The sequence below is a fragment of the Oryctolagus cuniculus genome, chromosome 2, assembly GCF_051225735.1.
Source record: "Oryctolagus cuniculus isolate XC-2025 breed Fujian yellow rabbit chromosome 2, ASM5122573v1, whole genome shotgun sequence".
NCBI classification, from domain to species: Eukaryota; Metazoa; Chordata; class Mammalia; order Lagomorpha; family Leporidae; genus Oryctolagus; species Oryctolagus cuniculus.
Window position 1 is genome coordinate 25,718,051 of NC_142868.1, and position 20,613 is coordinate 25,738,663.

Below are 20,613 nucleotides of genomic sequence, written 5' to 3' on the forward strand. Positions count from 1 at the left end.
TGCATGTTGAACAAAATTCAAAGTTTCTCTGGTTTTAAATACAATGAATAGTTAAAATTCTTGTCATTGGAATTAGACTCCTGAATAGATCTCATCTCCTATATCTAGAAGCTGAATGTTAGCCTCTTAAATTCATTATTGTGTATCCCTTTGCAGACATTATGTCTAAGTTAAAGATATAACTATTGTGTGTAGATGACTTCTAAGAATGATGCAGACATTGCTTTCTGAATTCTGTGGGACAATCTGATTGTCTCCATTGTTCACATAAGGAAATTGAGGCTTAGAGTTACCCACTCGGTCCCTATATCCCCCTGATATCTCACCCAGGTGGTCAGACCACAGCATCTGAACCCTATGTTCTGTGGATACTATTGCTTCACACACATTTCCTGTAAACTGTTCTGAGTAAGGAGTAAGTAGTGTATAAGTGGGATTTTATTAATAACAATTCTGCAACAGCACTATTACATTCCAGGCATTATATTGTGAATTACACAGTGCAACACTGTGACAAAGTGACAGTTTTGCTTTCTTCCTGGCACAAATTGTGCTTCATAAGTTCAGTGACACCTTTTACGTATCAGAATTTGTTTATTCCTTTTGCTTTCTGGAGGACCAAAAAGAAAACAGTTTTCTTTACTACATCTAAGTAAACTGGGCTGTCAATATGGATTCATAGGACATACTGCTGTTAACTAAATTTGTCAGATGTAAGAGATCTTTCAAATATTTCTGTAGCTGCAGAGTACATATGAAGTCGTATCATTGTAAGATGGATTTGTAGGAGTCTAGATTTTCAGATGCAGTTCTCTGAAGCAGTTGAAATTCCTTCATTTGCTCAAGCTTATGTTTCTCATTTGTGAAGTGTAGCATTCAAACATACGCACTTCCAGAGCTTGCGCGTTGGCAGAGTTAAGCCACCAGCTGTGATACTGGCATCCAATATGAGGGCAGTTTCAAGTTCCAGTTGCTCTGCCTCTGATCCATCTCCCTGCTAATGCACCTGGGAAAGCAATGGAAGATGACCCAAGTGTTTGGGCCCTGCAACCACATGGGGGACCAGGATGGAGTTCCAAGCTCCTGGTTGTTGTAGCCATTTTGGTGAAACAGTGGATGGAAGATTCTCTCTCTCTCTCTCTCTCTCTCTCTCTCTCTCTCTCTCTCTTCCATCCCTCTGTAGCTCTTTCAAATAAGTAAATATTTAAAAAATAAATGAACACTTCTGAATGTAAGGCCAATGATTATGTAGGTTGCCAAGAAAGACTATTCTGTGTTCCTCATTAGGATAATTCAGGATATCCAAATACAGAATCATCTGCTTCCTACATTGTTCATATTCATGTCTCTAGAGATATTCAAAAGAATTCCTTGCCAGAGGTGACTGAGAAAATACAACAATGGGTAATTAAAGCATGAACTATATTAGTTCTTTAAGAAATTTTCTAATGCTGAATTTCTTAATTTCCTTGCATAAACTAAATGCATATATAGTCAGAAGAACCTTAAGAAAGAACTAGCAAAGGTTACATTCAAGTTCCTTAATCTGGAGAAAACAACAAAACACATCTCCAAGTACACTGAAACCCAGTCTCCAATTACTCTAAATTCTGGTAGCAAAGTGATAGGAAAATAAACTGAAGCACCTGCTGTGTGTTTATGTAAACCAAGTTTAGGGGGAATTATTTCTCTAAAATTTCCCAGTTAATTGTAGCCCAATAATCCTGGCTTTATAGGTGTCAACTGTAAATTTGATCAATGTTTTTGAAATGTAGTCCTCAAGCTACATACATTGGGATCTCTCTGTGAGCACTGTGTATTTCTAGGCCCCTAAAACTTTTGAATTAAAAACACTCTCTTATCTTTCTTTTTTTTTTTTTTTAAGATCTATTTATTTTGAAAGACAGAGTTACAGAGAGAGGTAGAGACAGAGAAAGAGGTCGGTCCACTGGTTCACTCCCCAGATGGCCACAACGGCCAGAGCTGTGCCGATCTGAAGCCAGGAGCCAGGAGCTTCTTCCGGGTCTCCCTTGTGGTACAGGGGCCCAAGGACTTGGGCCATCTTCCACTGCTTTCCCAGGCCACAGCAGAGAGCTGGATTGGACGAGGAGCAGCCGGGACTAGAACTGGTACCCATGTGGGATGCTGGCGCTTTAGACCAGGGCTTTAACCCACTGCGCCACAGCACCAGCCCCTATCTTTCTCTTTCTTGCTCTCTCTTTTCCTCCCTTCATATTAAGCAAGCATCTTTGTTTATCATTTGCACACATGTTTGACAAAAATTCATAGCAGTGATACTTTAGGTCAATTGTCACTTTCAATGAGAAGCTCATAGCATATCAATCATGAATACTGCATAAAAATAATCCACGATTAAAATAATAAACCACAGAGTTCATCTGAGCAGTAAAATATTGAGATGGTTTTATTTATAATTCACTCATAAATTTATGGAAAATCCAAGGCGCCCCAAGTTCTGTGATAATAGATGTTAGTCATATCACATTTTCAAGATACAAAGGGAAATCTTTTTATAACTAAAAAAACTGTCACTTTAATTGTCAGAATTCTTATTATGGAAATTAAGACTGTTCTAATCTTTCTTAACCTGTGCACTAACACCTCATTTGCAGTAGTTAATATTTGTTGGTCATTATGGTAATTTAGCACAGTGTTTCTCTTGAAAGAGATGAAATGACTTGTTACATTAAAAAAAATGTACCTGTTTTCTTGGATGTAGAATTCCTCCTCCCCAACTATTCCAGTTTCAGGTCTGCCCTACAGTTAATACAGATCTAGTAAAATGTGAGCATGGGGAGCCCACAGTCACCAAGAATAAAAAGTTGAAGAATGTGATCCAGCAAAGTTTCTCCCAACTCTATAATTTGGAGTCTGTTTCTGGTGTAAGTGCACTAAATAGAGCTTCCAGGGAGCCTGAGCCTCCCACAAAGAATGAGGTAATCGAGACAATTTTAATGCCCAACCCACTTTAATGTAATTGTTCTCTACAACACAAACAAATTATCTCTAATACTGAGTTCCACATCACAGATCTTATTTTGCTCATAAAATCACTGGCCTTACCCGCATCATTCCACACCCCAGCATCATACCATTCAAAAAGACATGTAATTATTTAAGTCCAGTCACACCTCATCCATCCCAACTACGCTGCATCCTACTCCACCCGACAGAGATGGACTCACTTGACAACACAAATCCAGGTACATCTTCAGATGAACTACTGGAAAATATGTCCCTACCACCATACTTGACATGCTGTTTACTTCTTTCTATTATAGGAAGCTTCATTCTTAAAGATATTTCTTAGACACCTCCTAGAAGGTAAATAAATACTCAGTGTGAAGAAATGATAAATATCTCTGCTGAATTTGCAAAAGATGACATGACTAGAAAATAAAACATTCATAAACAAATTCCCTAAAATATATGGGAACGGGATGTTGAGCACAGATTAGACTCATATTGAATTTGCATTAGGTAGCCAAGTGTGCATTAGATTCAAAAATGACAATGGGAAAAGATTCCAGGCATTGAGAGAGATTACAGAAGCACCTTCAGTGAATAGGTTTTTGATATGGGAGAATGAAATGTACTCAGACGGTGGGAGGATAGAGCATGAGCAGAGATTGAGAAATGCTGATGTGTGTTTGAGGAAGAGAGTGGAGACTGGTAGATGATTGGAGAGTTTCTGGGGAGATGAGTTGGATGGATGTGTTATAATCAAATCATAACATCCTTTGATTGCCAGACCAAGAGGTTTAACTGTGAGTGTGATGAGAGATTGTTTTTTGAATAAAAGTCTTCCATATTGGAATATTAGGCACATTGTTTTAGTAACATTCAAAAATGATAATAATTGTGACTTAGGAAAATAGAGCCATCTAAGTGCTTATGTTGCTGATTACATTAAAAGTTGGGAGAAACGTGATGTCAGTGGTGGCAGGGCAGTGTGTAGAATGAGGTGAACATAAGTTAGAACCCTACTGGGGACGAGGTACATCTGGGCTGTTACATAGTAAAGATCAAAATCTTCATTATTTTTATTTTTTTCTTAGTTAATATTCTGTTGAATCCTCGTTCAGATTTCCATGAGCTTGAGGGTGGAAATCTTTATTGCTTTCTTTTTTCATAGATTTCAATTTTCTCTTGAAAAATATTACTGAATAGATTGAGATACTTTCTTTTAAAAATACACAACACAACATGTGCTGGAAAAATGGCACTTCTTGCATTTTTGTAAACTGAGTTTCTTTTACCTATTATTATTATTATTATTATTATTATTATTAGCAGCTCCCCAGGTTGCTGGCCTATTTAGGAGGGTTTTATTTCAGGTTGCAGGGCCTGCCTGAATGGGCCAGTTGTGACCTCAGTCACCACGCCCCGTCTGTGCCAGGCCTGCTGGTGGCTTGTGAGGTTTCTTTGATGTGCTCAGGCAAGGATGGCTCCAGGTGGCAGGTCATCTGGAGCGTGACCTGTCATCCGACCTCTGGTGGGCAGGCTCCGGCGTCCACCGCCGGGTAAGCCCCTTCTATCTGGGATGCGTCGTGGGACCGCCCACAGGGCCGTGCTGTCATGATTTGAACTCCAGACGTTGTGCAGGCTGGGAAACCCCAAAGTCCTAAATGGAAGGTACTGAGGGCGGACACTCGGTCCAATCAGTGTTGCAGAGGTGGGCCTGGTGGGAAGCCACAGGTGGATGGGGGCGTGCCCTGGGAAGGAGGTTCTCCCGAGATTGGTGGTAAAGGCGGGCCCCGGCCATCACCGTCCGCTGACAGATGGGTGGCGCTCGCTCGCCCTCGGTCTGTGAACCTTCAAAACAGTAAGCTCTTAAACTTACCAAGTAGCCCGTGTTAGGCCAGTCCAGCACGCTGGTGCGGAGGAGGGGCCTCATGAGAAAAACCAGGTGGCTCCCGGCCGGTTGCCTGGCGCTCCGGGGAGCCGGAGCGGAGCGCTGCGGGCCGCGCGGGAGCCGGCGCGCTGTGCCAGGAATGCAGTGGTGAGATGGATGGGAAAACCCGAGGTGATTTTCGGTAAAGCCAACCTTTGTTCAGTCATTAATGAAGCAGCCATGGCAAGAAGGGCTGTTAGTGGGAGTAGACTCGGCATTACCCAAGTTATCTCCAGAATTACACTGAATGCGGTCATGCCCTGCGTGCTGTCCTGTGTCTCAGTGCAGCCATTAAGATCAGATATCTGTAGGTAAAATCTAAAAACTGCAGTTTCGCTTTAACTATGAATTTCTCTGAGATTACTAGATATAATTCTTTAGGTGACCGGGAGAAGAAAAAACAAACAGAAAGTCTTCATAAAGACAATATTTTCCCATTAAGCATAGAACACTGTCTTTAAAGAAAAAGTCAGGTGTGTTTCATTTCATAACCTAAAGCCAGGTACTTAACGAACTAAATTGGATAATAGAGACTTTGTTTCACTACACAATCCTCCTATTTTTCTTGATAATGATAAGCAGTGGAAGCTGTCTGGGGACTTGACTAACTAGAAACTACCAGTTGTGTGTTGGCTAGGTAAAAAGATTAATTTTTCCTCTCAAGCTAATTTCTGATAATTAACCAGAACATCCGGGAGTGCCAAGACTAATTAAGAATGTACGGTAGCATTTTATAAGCGCCTTTGGAAAAAAATCAACATCCAATATTCTGTTGTCTTACTGTATGTAATATAAATGACCAGTTAAAAAAATACTGGGGCATCACTTTTCTTTTCAGATTTATTTATTTTATTTGAAAGGCAGAATTAGAGAGAGTTCTCTTCCATCTGCTAGTTCAATCCCCAGATGGTCCACAATGGCCATGGCTGGGCAAGGCTGAAGCCAGGAGCCTGGAGCTTCATCCAGTTTTCCCACATGGGCCATCGTCCCCTGCTTTCTTAGGCACATTCACAGAGAACTGGATTAGAAGTGGAGCAGCCGGGGCTCTAACCAGCACCATATGGGAACAGCCCCATGGGACACCACTTTTCTAATGACATTTTCAGGGGGTATTTTCAAAGAGGTACAACTTGGGCAGGGTGAGTGTCAACCTGGGAAAAATGAATAATGACCACAAAAGAAAATATCATTAGTTTAGCTAGCTTGTATTTCTCTCATTGACTATCTCACTCCTTTTAGCCTAAGTCAGATGCACAGAATGTATTTCTCTGGGAAAAGCCGTCTGGGCAAGGAAATGGATGCATTATAGTTCTCTCCAATGACAGGCTACTCAATTGTCCTCAAAGATTTAAGGGAGGACAGAACCCTGAGAGACCCAGGGAGAGACAAAGCAGCCGTTTGAAACCCCAACCTGAGTTTCCCTTTCATTCTGTGCGTGTGTGTGTGTGTGTGTGTGTACGCGCCCTGTCCTGCCAGGATCCTGGAAAGGTTTCAGTGTCATTGAAAATTGATTATTTCAGATCATTAATAAATTGGCTTATAAAAAAAGCCATGAACAAGATTCCCAGAGAGGACCCATCACTCCGGAAAGTTCTAAAAATGATCAATAATATTATACATACAGAAACATCAGAATCCCTTTTGTCTTTCACCACCAACATCATAGAAGCCCTTCCTTCACAAAATGTGAATCATTCTGACACAAGAATGCTTTCACTGCTCAATGAACCCTGACATTTTCAGGGTTTTTCTTTATATCCTAGGAAGACAACTAAATGTTCAAATGATTGGTAGTAGACACTCCTCAGAAATATTACTTGTGCCCATTTTTCTTATATGTTAAGGTATTTCTATTCTACAAAGCAAGATGATGTTTATTTTCCAATTTTAATTCACTTTTAGCTCCTGAATGCTTTCCACACTCTGATAACAGCTTAAAATTTGTTTACTTATGTTATAAATACAGTGAAAAATGCCCCTTGTTCAAAAGGGTAATACTCTTTAAAATTTCCAGTGCCTTCTGTCTGTGAATTTTAAAGCTGGCCCCTGCTCCCTCTCACATCTTTTTGAGTGTATTAAACAAGTGTGAATGTCAGAGTTCCCCAGACAGTCTTTGGTTTCTACCCACAATCTCCTATGGAAGTTCCATTATATCCTTCAACCCTTTTTATAACTGCTAAACCCTGCCTTCTCAGGTAAGTATATGCCTTACTTATAAAAAATCTGTAGCCCTTGTATGCAGTTATTAGTAAATGCCCTTCCCTTCACAATTAGGATTTTCCTCATTAATAAATACAAGTCACAATATAAGTGATTTTTAATGTCTAAAATCTCTAAATATGAACTTCTCAAATAATAGACTAAAATAATATGAGGAGATTCTGTATCTACTTTTAGTATAAAATAATTTTTAAAAAGCCAGTAAATACAACAATATGGAAAACATGTTTGATTACAATAGTCTCACTGGCTATTTTTAGTCACATTCCTATCAGGATTTAGGACAAAAGTCATTGTTAAATAAGAATAAACAAATATACCACTTTAGTTTCAAGGTCAAGAAGTGAGAATTGTTTTGTTTCATTAAAAATGATCAGTAGCTTACCTGGAAATTATATAACTAGTAAAAAAAATGTACCTAGTTAGTTTCAAAGTAATGGCAAGTTTTCAAATCATTATTTATTTATGAATAGTTATTCCCATTAAAAGTATATGATTCTTTTAATAAATGGATAAATTTTAAAGATGTCAGTCCACATTAATAGATAATACTGATAAATAAGCAGGCATTAATAATATCTTCCTTTAGAAGTCTTCTGTGTAAAGTAGACATGAAAAACATCTTAGAAACGTTTAGTTCAATCCTCTTGAAGTGTTAGAACACGCATCTTCATAGGTAGCTCTATGTTCTTTTCCCTGTGCCATCTTTGTGTTGGTCCTAAGTCTTCCCAACCCATTACAATTATTATTTTAGTAAATATTAGACTTGAGAAGCCCCTCTGCCTGTTTTCTTCTGCCCCTTGAACTCATTGTCCAGATCATTCAGCCCATTGCTTTGAAGTCAGGGAAGCATCCGCCTCACCCGGCAATTGAAGCCGCTCTGTGGTGTGAAATAAGAGCTTTCTTCTTCCTCTTCCTCCTTGCCTCCTCGTCCCTCGCTTGTCTCCTATCTCTAAGGGAAAATGTAACTTGTAATTTAGAAAAGTTTGGAAAATTGGTCAAATGGACATCTCTTTTTAAAAACTTTCATTTATTTAAGTTGAGGGAATAGATACAGATCACCTATCCACTAGTTTACACCCTGGATACTGTAACCGTTGGGGCTGGGTCAGGCCCAAGTGATTAGCTGGTTGTTTTCTCCAAAGTGTGTTGCAGGGATACAAGAACTTGAACCTGTTGCCTACCAGGGTGGACAGTAGCAAGAAGCTGGAATCAGGAGAAAAGCCAGGACTTGAACCTAGGTACTCTAATATGAGATACAGGTGTCACAACCTGGCATCTTAGCAGCTATGTCACTCTCCCCACCTCCCACCCCTACTGTACTGTCTGTCTGAGTTCTGCTTATAATTCGTGTAAACTCATTCAATATTTAGAGCCATGGAGATTTCACAATGGACTGTGACCCTTTATAATGCAGCCTATATCCTCAGTTTCTCCTCCTCTCCTGCCTGCTGAGTATTTCTGGCAGAGCCTCTCATCAGGTTTTGCAATGTTTTAAGAACTCTTGACAGTTGTCTTTTCTTATGCTGTCCATTTTTAGGTGAATGCTGTTTTGACCTTAAAATGGTTTGAGCACATTGTCTATATACTGATGTAGCCCTATCATCATAGATCAGTGATTTTTCTCCTGTACTCTGAGTTGTTCTCGATGTTTGATCATATTTCAGAAATATCACTCAAATGTCATTAAAATGTTACCCTAAACTAAATGTATGGATGACACAATTCATGGAGGGATATTCTGCTAAAAAGTCCCAGTTCACTATGATTTTTTTCCCCTCTGAAGTAAATAATACTCAGTTTTCATTGAAGTTAAATAAAGGGATGGCAGTGCAAAGTCCATCTTGAATGGAGTAAGAAAAATTAATTATTGCCTCTTGATATTAATAAAAACAATTTCAATTTCAAACAAAATCGCAAAGAAACCATGTCTAATAGTTAGAACTTTCCAAATTCAAAACAGTTTTCATGGGTAAGAAAAGATTAGTGAGTCATCAGATAGCTGAATGAGTGATCCTTTAAAAGTATTGTGATGTTGCCTGAAATTGAAGGTGACCCTTTGACATGCAATTTAATTAATCCTTTTGCCTAATAAGGAAATGTTAAAGATGAGAAAAGACAATGGGATGATCAATATTACAAATTTCAGTAATGGTAGACTATCTCAGCCATAGATCAAAAGTGGTTTGATTTTTTCAATATAATTTGATAATAGAAAATGTATTATGTTCAATTCATAACATCACTCTACTGGCAGTATCAGATAACCTGGAATTCCTGTCTTTATTTTATTCTCATTGCCTAATAGTGTTACTTGTTCTTTCACTTAGGTATGTTTTGACTTCCAATTAGTTTAAAAGACCCTTAAAATCAGGGACTCTGTCATGACTTTTTCTTTCTGTCTCAGCTGGTCACAGCATGCACAACATAAATTATATTATTTAATAATTATTGGACCAGATTTTTCAGTAGTAAATGCACATCCCACATAGACTGCTTAATGTGGTTTTTGAGAAAGGTTTTTTTTTTTCATAACTCAAAGGCCTGATATTTTTTTATTTTCCTTTTTCACTGCTAGGGAGTCACAGGCCCCCATTCTGAGACTATATTGGGACATTGCTATTATAGAGAATTGCTGCCACCCTGATTTTTAACATTCTCAAAAACTGTATGTTATTTCCAATTTCTGTTACCTTTGTTAGACCATCACTAGTATAGTTTCTGGGAATGAGGAGACTTCTGATTTATTTTTTACCTGTATTTAGAAAGTAAGGTTACTTCTGACTTTAACAGGTGTTAGAGTACTAATCATTTTTTGTGTTACAAGTTTCATATACAAAATTGGGGTTAAAGTATTCAACATGATTATGTATACTAAAGCTTCTTATTATAAAACACATTTTCCTAAGAATCAGACTACTAATTCAAACACTTAATAATCTGCAACTCACTAGATCATCATTCAAACAAAGGTGGCACAATGAACTCAGATTGCTTTTCCTTTTTACTGTGAAGAGTATATTCAGTGATTAGAGGAGAGTATGAGATTGCTTTCCTTGTTTGACACAATTTAATCTAGGCATTGGGCACTGTCACATATGAAATGCAGTCAAAAATTAATACTAAGCATCATTTCTAACTTCAGTATTATATTGCGTTTTCTCCAAGAGATAACACAGGCTTGCAAAGAAAATCAGATATCATGCTCAATCAGATACAAATACTTCATTTGCTGTTGAGAGAAAAAATAAGTCATATCTGTTTTTAGTGATTTATATGTTTTTTTTTTTTTTATTTGAAAGGCAGACTGACAGAAAGAGATGGAGAAATAGGGAAAGAGATCTTTCATCCATGGTTCACTCCCCAAATGATGGCAACAACAGAATCCGTAAGACAGGAATTCCATTCAGATCTCTCACATGGGTGATAGAGACTCAAGTACTTGAGCCATCATCTGCTGCTTCCCTAGCTCATTAACAGAGTTGGATTGGAAGCAGAGCAGTTGGGACTCAAACTGACACACTAATATAGGATGCAGGCATTACCTGCAGTGGCTTAACCTGCTGTGTCACAATAACTGCCCCTAATATATGTATGCTTTTGAAACTGTTACTTCTGTATTCCTAAATTTTTTTTTTCAAATTTAGAGATAATTCTTAAAACAGGAATATATTTTATATTGATTTTGCATGGACTAAACATCAATTTCTATTAGAATATCAATTCATCTGTCATTCTATGTATTTGCATTTTTTAAAAATAAAGACAGAGCCGGTGCCGTGGCTCAGTAGGCTAATCCTCCACCTTGCGGCGCCAGAACACCAGGTTCTAGTCCCGGTTGGGGCGCCAGAGTCTGTCCCAGTTGTCCCTCTTACAGGCCAGCTCTCTGCTGTGGCCAGGGAGTGCAGTGGAGGATGGCCCAAGTGCTTGGGCCCTGCACCCCATGGGAGACCAGGAGAAGTACCTGGCTCCTGCCATCGGATCAGCGCGGTGCGCCGGCCGCAGTGCGCCAGCCACGGCTGCCATTGGAGGGTGAACCAACGGCAAAGGAAGACTTTTCTCTCTGTCTCTCTCTCTCACTGTCCACTATGGCTGTCAAAAAAATAAATAAATAAATAAATAAAATAAAGACAGAGCTCTAGTTTTTGGGTCAAATTAACTCTTCCTCCATACTTCATTTTATTTTCTATTTAAGGATGACTGTTAATTCCATTAACTACCAAGGTCAGTAGTTCATTTATGAAGTATTTTAAGGCCAACTGATTATGTTGTGTCAATTGAAGGTTTTATTAAGTTTATTGACAGTAGATTATTGTTGGAAACACTTTTCATACTTGGATGCCTAGATTTATGACAGATTTACTTTCAAGGGAAATGAGTTTGATGGATAACACAAGAAGCTGTGGAGCTACATGAAAAAAGTCAGTTTTTCATAATATTACTCTTCCATATTGAACTGTCTGGTTAAAGCAAATACTTTATTAGAAATCAAATCAATTTTAGACAATAAAGATCCCATTTTTTATCCCTGAATAAAATACTAGCTCTTCAAAGGTACCCTGTTAAATTAATATAATGTATCAGTTTATGTATTGTAACACAGCATACAAGAGTAGCAAAGAATTAATTTGCCTCACCCTCTTCTTAACCTTGCTCCCTTATAGGAGGTCTTCTCAAGCCAGTGTTTCTCAAGCCAGTGTTTCTCTTCTTTGAAAATACTTGTGTTATATATCAATGACTTTTTCTTTTTATAACGTCGGTATAACATTTTTCTTGCCTACTATAGAGATCAGAATTCATGTATTACACTTTGTAGTACTGTTCACCACTGTGGGTGGGCTCAGTTCTATTCCATTGTTGCATGGTCTCTATTAGAAGAAAACAGCAGATAGATGGATAGGAGGCATAAGTTCATGGGATCTAATTGTCTCGAATCCTGGAAAAGCATTAAGAGAGAAGACCATAAAAAATGATGATGATATAAAATAATACACTTGTTAATCAGCTCAATCGAGACATTCCACTATGTGTTCGTATTTCAGATTGTCATGTTATATGTGTAAAATGTGTAAAATTTTTATATGTCAATTAAAATTAATAAAAAAAAGGATTGCAGGAACAGAGGTGCAAAGGGGGCCAGGAGGAAGGAAGGTGGGACATAGAATCACTCCCTAGCTCTTTCGTCACTTTGTGGGAATCTCTCCTTGAGAGTTCTTCACAAGCATTTCCAGCAAGTTTTCAACCTGTGTCTTCTCTTCTAGTCTCTGCCCACTTCTCCATTGCTTCCTGCTTTTCCTGCTTGGTCTGCTTATGCCACATTGATCTTCTAAGGAGAGTCGTCACTACTTTCCCCCATAGAAGGTAGACTTTTGGTGCCATCCAAGGTTTGCTCCTCAGGCCAAAAGTAATACTTTCTTTCTAGAATTCCAAATGTGAGAAACTATTTCATAGCTTCCTTTTCAAAAAAATTAACAAAACAACCTTTAAACCATTGTGTAATATGGCTGACCTGCTACATTATATGTAAGATGGCATAGGGAACCTGAGAATTTCTGAATTCTTTTTCAGCTGCTTTACTGACATCACGTTTAGTAGTAACTTCTTCCATTCGTTTCCTTGTGTTGTCTCCTTTCCTATTTTTCACATCACCAGGACATGAGAAGTGTTTGAATCTATTTCTGATGGCAAAGGATAATGTTGCCGAGAGAAACAATTTAGAAATTTTCTGTGTTACTGATTTTGGAGGGGATTTAAAGATTTGAGAGAAAACATTTCAATGTGGTAAGCATTAAACAGTAACTGCATTTGGGTCTGACCACATATTCTGCAAAATTCAATTATCACTTATAGGGAAGTGATTGACAACGTTTGTCTGCTCTTATACAGACATCACTAGCTTTTTGCTAGGATCAAGGAAGTAGCCTCAAAGCTCCTTTTGTAGCTTAACTTTGATCTCTACTTCTGCTTAAGACAACAAGTTAGACTTACATGAGCCAAACAGTTTGGGGAAAAATATTATCTGGATTATTATTCACACAGACACACACACCCCTACACCTGTTATCTACATGTATATGTGTATTTGTATCTTCATCTATGTAATCTAAAGTGTATTTCTATTTCTGTTTGACAAACAGTAATGATTTTATTTTAAACTATGTGAGGTTACTTCAAAAATTTGTGGAATATTAAATTAAAAGTCTATTGTAGTGCCTAAAATTTTTGAAATCCAAACATTTATTTTTCATAACATGTGTTTCCCAAGAGCTTTTTGTTTCCCAAGAGCTTTTTGGAGACTGTAGTGCTAACAATGAACTAAAGGGTTTCTGGTAGTCTTTGAACAAAGGTGAAACTCAACCTCCTGAATTTTAAGTGGAGGTTGGTCTGTTTAAAAGCAGCACATGGATTAGCATCGAACTTTCAAATCAACTATGCTATTGTCTGTTAAAAAGCTAACTTAAGTTAGGATATGTCAAAAAAGTTGTCTGCTTTCACTGATTGCAACCCAAAATCCTCATTGAATTTACATTTTCCAAATAAAGGGAAAACAAATACACCAGGGTTGAACCTAAAAATTAAAAAAAAAATTTTGATCGTAAATATTTCATACTCAGAAAAAATAGTGTAGTTTGTTTTGCATAATCACTGCTAGCTTTATTTTTTTCATCTAATATCATCACCAGCAGTATATGAGAGATTTCTTAACCCTTAAAAATGTTAACATGTTTCTGATTCTGGCTATCTGTGGCTTGGCACAAATAAATTTTCCATAATCAGTATGCATTTCTTGTAGAATGGAAACATAAGTGACATTTTGAAATATTTTAATTGCTTGTTCAAAATTGCTAGTGGATATGCCAAAGTGAGAATAAGATTCTGAAACTAATTAATGTGACTTCATTTATCAAGAGCACTAGAGCTGCTATAAATACTAATAATAGCATTGTAACAGTATATTTCTGTTTGTCTGTTGACATTCAATACTGCTATCGTGTCCCACACCACTGAGTCGAAGAAATTCATTCTGTGGATTTAACAGAAAGCATTCCACATTTTCTTGTAGTAAATTCCAAGACCTTATATATTGAGGTTTCTTGATATTATGTTAGTATCCATAGTACTATGTTCTGTTGGTTTAAAAAAAAAAAACTGTTTGTTGCTTACAGAGCTGGGAATTAAGAGAAACAGTAAAACACATCTTAGGTTCAACTGTGTTAACACAGTTAATTAAAGTAACCATTACATCATTGCTGGAGGGAGTAGAAATGAGCAGATTGGTGGGGTTAACATGTAGAAATATTCATTTTAATATAAAATCTTGCTTCATCAGTAGGGTACTGAAACAGAAAAGCTTCAAAATGACATTCTTGGGTAAAAGACCTGGCCTTCATATTTCATCTTTATTTTCATTTTGGAATTTTGTTCAGAAGAGTATTTGTTCACCACAGATATTTTGAAGACATACAGAGAGAGCACTGAAATAACAGTGCTAGATGTGGTCTTGGTAACTTTTTTTCCCCAGCCAATTTTGCTTTTCAGGTCTTCTATTTCATAATATATAAATCTAAAGGAACTGGACTCAGTAATATTGTAAGTCTTTGCAACAGGCTCAAAAAGACCAAGATACTAAGATTACTAGTAGCAGCTGGTGCCGCGGCTCACTAGGCTAATCCTCTGCCTTGCGGCGCCAGAACACTGGGTTCTAGTCCCAGTCGGGGCGCCGGATTCTGTCCCAGTTGCCCCTCTTACAGGCCAACTCTCTGCTGTGGCCAGGGAGTGCAGTGGAGGATGGCCCAAGTCCTTGGGCCCTGCACCCCATGGGAGACCAGGAGAAGTACTTGGCTCCTGCCATCGGATCAGCTCAGTGCGCTGGCCACAGTGTGCCAGCCACGGCGGCCATTGGAGGGTGAACCAACGGCAAAGGAAGACCTTTCTCTCTGTCTCTCTCTCTCACTGTCCACTCTGCCTGTTAAAAAAAAAAAAAAAAGATTACTAGTAGACGATGATTAATGCCTCACCTACCACACACACACACACACACACAAAGAATTCAGTTTTTTTTTTTTTTAACCAACAGAACATAGTACTATGGATACTAACATAATATCAAGATAGTAAAATTTTATGGCTAGAATTATATCCAGGAGAAAATTACCTTCCATAGTGTAATTCCAAAAATTCATTTGTACGTCCTTAAGAATCATCACTTAAAGGAAAACAGTTTGTTATTTCCAAAAGAGGTCTTCAAAAATTTCATGGTAATGAAATTACCAGAGAACTACGTATGGATTTCTTGCTCTCTCTCTCTTTTTTTTTTTCCACTCAAATAAAACTTGCCTTTTAATTCCATTTTCCCATTCACTTTTTGGAGTTTGATGGTATAACAATAAAATTTCCATGTTAAATACAAAGAATTCTATAGGGAGTAAGGTAATACAAGTTGAAGGTGGCAAAAGGAAGGCATAACACACTCATCTAAGAGAGAAAGAAGGCTGAGCCATAGATGAACGTAAACATTTGTAAATAGAAATGTCCCTCCCACTGGAGCTACATTTGCCATCTGAGGCAGAAGGCCAGATTAGTAACACTATTAATGGAAAGGAAAGGCACATTTCTGTTTCATTTTATATGTTGTCTTGCTTAGAAATTTCATTTGTCTTTGTTTTCATCCCCAGGCATAGCTAATTATTTATTGGATTTATATTCTGATTTCTTTGCATGAAACATTACAGATCATCATTTTCATTATTTCAACAAATCTTACTCTAGACGAGGTTGGTTATAGAACTGGCCTTAGCCGGTGCTGCAGCTCACTAGGCTAATCCTCCGCCTTGCGGCGCCGGCACACCGGGTTCTAGTCCTGGTCGGGGCGCTGGATTCTGTCCCGGTTGCCCCTCTTCCAGGCCAACTCTCTGCTGTGGCCAGGGAGTGCAGTGGAGGATGGCCCAAGTACTTGGGCCCTGCACCCCATGGGAGACCAGGATAAGTACCTGGCTCCTGCCATCGGATCAACGCGGTGCGCTGGCCGCAGCACGCCGGCCACAGCACGCCGGCCGCGGCGGCCATTGGAGGGTGAACCAATGGCAAAAGGAAGACCTTTCTCTCTGTCTCTCTCTCACTGTCCACTCTGCCTGTCAATAAATAAATAAATAAATAAATAAAAGAACTGGCCTTATCAGGTATTTTACATCTGGTAAAATGGAGAGAATATAACTTAGGAAAGAGAATGCTTTGCGATTTAGTGATGACCATGCAATCAACTTACTAATTTCATGTCCTTGGACAAGTTTTCTAGTCTCTCTGACATTTAGCATTTCCATTTAAATATCAGCAAAATTCCTAATATACTGAACTGTGTTAAAGGTAAATATAATACGTATCAGACAGTTCTTAATTGTTTTACCTTCAATTTGTTCATGTTCACTTTGAAATAAGCACATTTCCCAATTCTAGTAATTTGTAAAGCTCTGATTTAATCCTTTGCTGCACCATGTGATGCCTTGAATGGAAACAATTGTCCCTTTGGACTTCAGTGTTCTCATTAATGAAAGAAAGTGTTCAAACTGTATAAGCTTAAATATTCTGCTACTCTTTTGTAAAATTGTATTTCTTTTGGTCTACTTAATTTTTTAAAAAGATTTTATTTATTTAATTGAGAAGTAGAGTTACAAAGAGAGTGAGGGAGAGACAGACAGGAAGGTCTTCCATCTGCTAGTTCACTACCCAAATGGCCACAAAGACTGGGCCTGAGCTGATCTGAAGGCAGGAGCCAGGAGCTTCTTCCAGGCCTCCCACATGGTTGTGGGGACCCAAACATTTGAGCCATCCCCTGCTGCCTTCCCAGGAACATTAGCAGGGAGCTGGATCTGAAGAGGAGCAGCCAGGACACAAACTGTTGCACATATGATAATGCCGACACCACAGGCGGAGGCCTAGCCTACCACACCACAGCACTGGCCCCAGTGGTCTCTTTAATTTTAAACAATAACAAAATAAAATGCAGTACCATTCCCTAAGCCAGGAACTAACCATCATCATTTTGATGCATCATTTCATAACCCAGGAATACATATAAAAATCTGGCCTTTTAAAGTTGAAGTCTAGTCGGTGTAAGGGTCACTTTGAAAAGCAATATAATATCCACCTGGAACAGTTAAGAAACTTGAGATGCGTACTTTTATTTTTTTCTTAAAGAAAGGCTAATCCACATACTGAGTTCTTCCAAAGTGGAAATTTTATTTCTACGATTGACTCTGATACATGTGAGTTACAATTTCTTTTGACCTGCAGTTGATTCCGCCTTGCATGCTGAATGACAGCTACTGATTACATTAATATTCAGCTATCTGCCCTATCTTCCCAACAGGTCATTTTTAGTCTTCTTTTAAAAGTTAATTTTGTTCCACTGAGAGTAGAATTATTGTTATCTCCCATGAAGATGGTTTGTGCTCATAAAAGCCTTTCTTAAAGCATTCAAAGCAAACAAACAAAAAATCATTTCTATTGTAGATCATAAAATGATTCACTGTGATACAGATATTGCAGCAAATCTACAAAGCAAAATTTGTGTTTATATATATATATTTATATTGATACATATACACATAATCACTATTTCATGTGCCCTCCCATTCTGATTTTCCTATAACATCATTATGAAGAAATGGTTGAACGACAAAGGTGATCTTTCTGCAATTCATTTTTCTTATTTAAATTTTCAATATGGTAATATAGTGAGAATACATAGCAAATACCTTTATATCTGAGCATAACATTCTAAAGTACATTGTGATATTTCATACCTACATGGCAATAACAATTTTCATAGGTTGTAGATTAGAGAAACTGGATCTTTGCCCAGTACATTCCTTTATATTTTATGATGGAGAAATCTCATCAATGTTTTTCTGCAATTGTATTCCAAAATCTTTCTCTTTTCCCTCCCATAGGGAAAAGTAAACTGCAACACACACAAAACTTAGCCCGAGTGTGAGAACCCTTTCATTAAAACATGAACGTAGCTCTCATTTTTCCTTCTCACCTTCTTTTAATGTCATGTAATTAACTTACAGATCACCAGAGTAACAAAGTAAGAAAAAAGTAACTGTCCATATCTGTTGTATCCCAGGTTTCTATCTGAAAATCTTTTCGTTTTCTTTCTTCTTTACCTGTTCCTGGTGAGTCTTTCCTGAAAGGACAACTAGCTGATGCCTCCAAACTTCCAAGTAGGAATGTCAAATTAGTTCGAGCCCCATTTAACAGCTACACAATGTGGTGGATACTGTTGATAGTGTTCAATGGGAAATTTTGTCGTTAGCAATTCTTGAATTCTGTTGCACAAGTTTAAATTGTGAAAATGGCTTATAAAGTAACATATTTATTTTCTAGATATCCAGTATTAAAAATATATACTTGAATACATTTAATTATTATACATTTTTAGAATTATCTTAAAGCATAGGAATATGTTTTATTTAGATATTAGTTAGAATATGAAACAATAAACTAAAATCTCAATCATGTTCACTTACTTATGAGTCCTAAGAAATACTTCTCTCATTAGGATAGTCCAGGAGTACATGCAAAGCAGGAAAGAACGCTTTAGGTACGTTAAGGGATATTTAATTTGGAGTAAGTATTTTCTGCTGCAAAGGTGCTCACTCACTAGGTCACTGTCAGGATGAGACTGAGCTAAGCAGGAATGTAAATTACTTTAAAGGCCAGAGTTGCATCTATGAAAATATGCTATTTCCTGGAAAGCACAGAAACCTGAGTTACATTAAACTACCCATTCATAAAAATTGTGTTTTTCACTCTGTTTGGAGATATGAATCGCCACATAAGAAAGGAATATTAAAACATTAGCCAATGCAGTAGACAGATAGAAACTGCCTAGTAGTAGCATGTGATAAAAAATGGGGGAATGCATTTTTGGAATGTTTATGCCCACAGATGTATGAATTCCACTACATTTCTCTACATGATGAATTACTGAGAATAATTAGATGCAGAATATTGTAATATGTTTCATAGATGGATAGATAGAATCATCAACTACATGCTCTTAGTTATAAACAGTTATGCACACTACAGTCTGAATTAAATTTAAGCAAGAGTTCTCAGTTTATGAGAAACCTAACATTTTCCATATGCACTGTCATATTCCATTCTTTTTCTAATATTCATATTTCATTAGCATTTAGTACACAGGCCTTGGGATTTTTTTAAAAAGAAACAAATATATTCCGTTTCTATATTTGTGAACTATTTATCATTTAAGTTACCATCAAGGCCTAGTTAGTTTTGTTTGACACAAAATTAATTTAAATCCCACCTCTTTTACTTTTGATATGCAAATATTTTACTTTGATGTTGTAGCAATACAAATTGAAGTTTATAAAGTGAACCGCTAATGCTAATTTGATTACTTCTGTATTAGTGTTGAGTGCAACAAAATTAGCAAGAGATTGTTTTAAAAATGAAACTGGGAATGGAAGAACTCTTTCTCTGCAGGCCCTCTGCAATGATGGTAGAATTAATGCATGGACATTAATGCTTGATGATTCTCACAGAGCAATAAATGCAATTTGAAGGAAAATAATTTACAATTTTTTTGAAAACCTGACAGCTTGATTTATTCTTTTAAATTGTGAGTTCCTCAAAAAGCCCTTAATTTACTTTTCAGTAGATCAGAGTTCAAATCTATTTAAAGTATTTATTGCAGATGATATAGCACAATTTATTTTTAGCAGTTAAAAAATGTTTAATATGGTAAAGGCAAGGTGCCTGAATTGCAAATTCAGTACTTTTTGTAAAGAAGTGCAGCAATTTTTCTTAAAAATGAATAAATTCTTTCTTTCATTATCTGATTTATTTGATAAAGTTGAAGATTCCTAATGACTTGCAATAACAAGGATGGCAGAAATGTCTGGTTGTAAATCAAGCTAAGATAGGTACACCTAAGACTATTGAAAACAATTTTCTCTCTCTCTGTTTAAAAAGTACCTGAGAATGATATCTCACCAAACATATATATCTCACCAGTATGTCTTTAGTCTGCCAGATATCCCAATGGTGGAGCTGCAGTAATATCTGCCACCTGTAGTGTGCCTGCAGCGTGCATGTTGCTTGTCTGTTTATCAATGAAATGTCTGTGTAGTGTCTGTCTGTAATTTGCTTTATGCCTGAAAGTCTCTATGCTCATTAACCTTTTGCAGGTGCTGCACCATTCCAAGGAACTACAGGTACTAAAAGAATGGGCACTACTTATCTAAATGTGGCACAGCACCCCTGTGAACTTTAACCTGTCCTCTTGCCTACCCATAAAAAAGGTTGTGGAGGTCCCTGAATTAAGACCCAGTGAGTTAAATATGCATGAACAAGCTGAGGAAGTGCACAGAGAAGTAGCTAATGAATGAATGTCATTTTTTGTTGTATATTTCCATGTATTGTTATTTGAAACCCCTGTCTCACCAAAT

The 20,613-nt window shown here is 37.5% G+C and overlaps 1 protein-coding gene across 8 annotated transcripts in view; it reads left to right on the plus strand.

Moving 5' to 3' along the window:
- Nucleotides 1–20,613, plus strand: part of PCDH7 (protocadherin 7) — a 439,164-nt gene that overhangs the window by 258,994 nt on the left and 159,557 nt on the right. The window contains exon 3 of one of the 8 annotated variants that reach the window (XM_070069606.2): nucleotides 20,353–20,379. The exons of the other annotated variants lie outside the window; for them this stretch is intronic. Coding sequence (XP_069925707.2) covers nucleotides 20,353–20,379 — 27 coding nt within the window. The remainder of the gene's footprint in view (nucleotides 1–20,352; nucleotides 20,380–20,613) is intronic. 8 annotated transcript variants of the gene reach the window in all.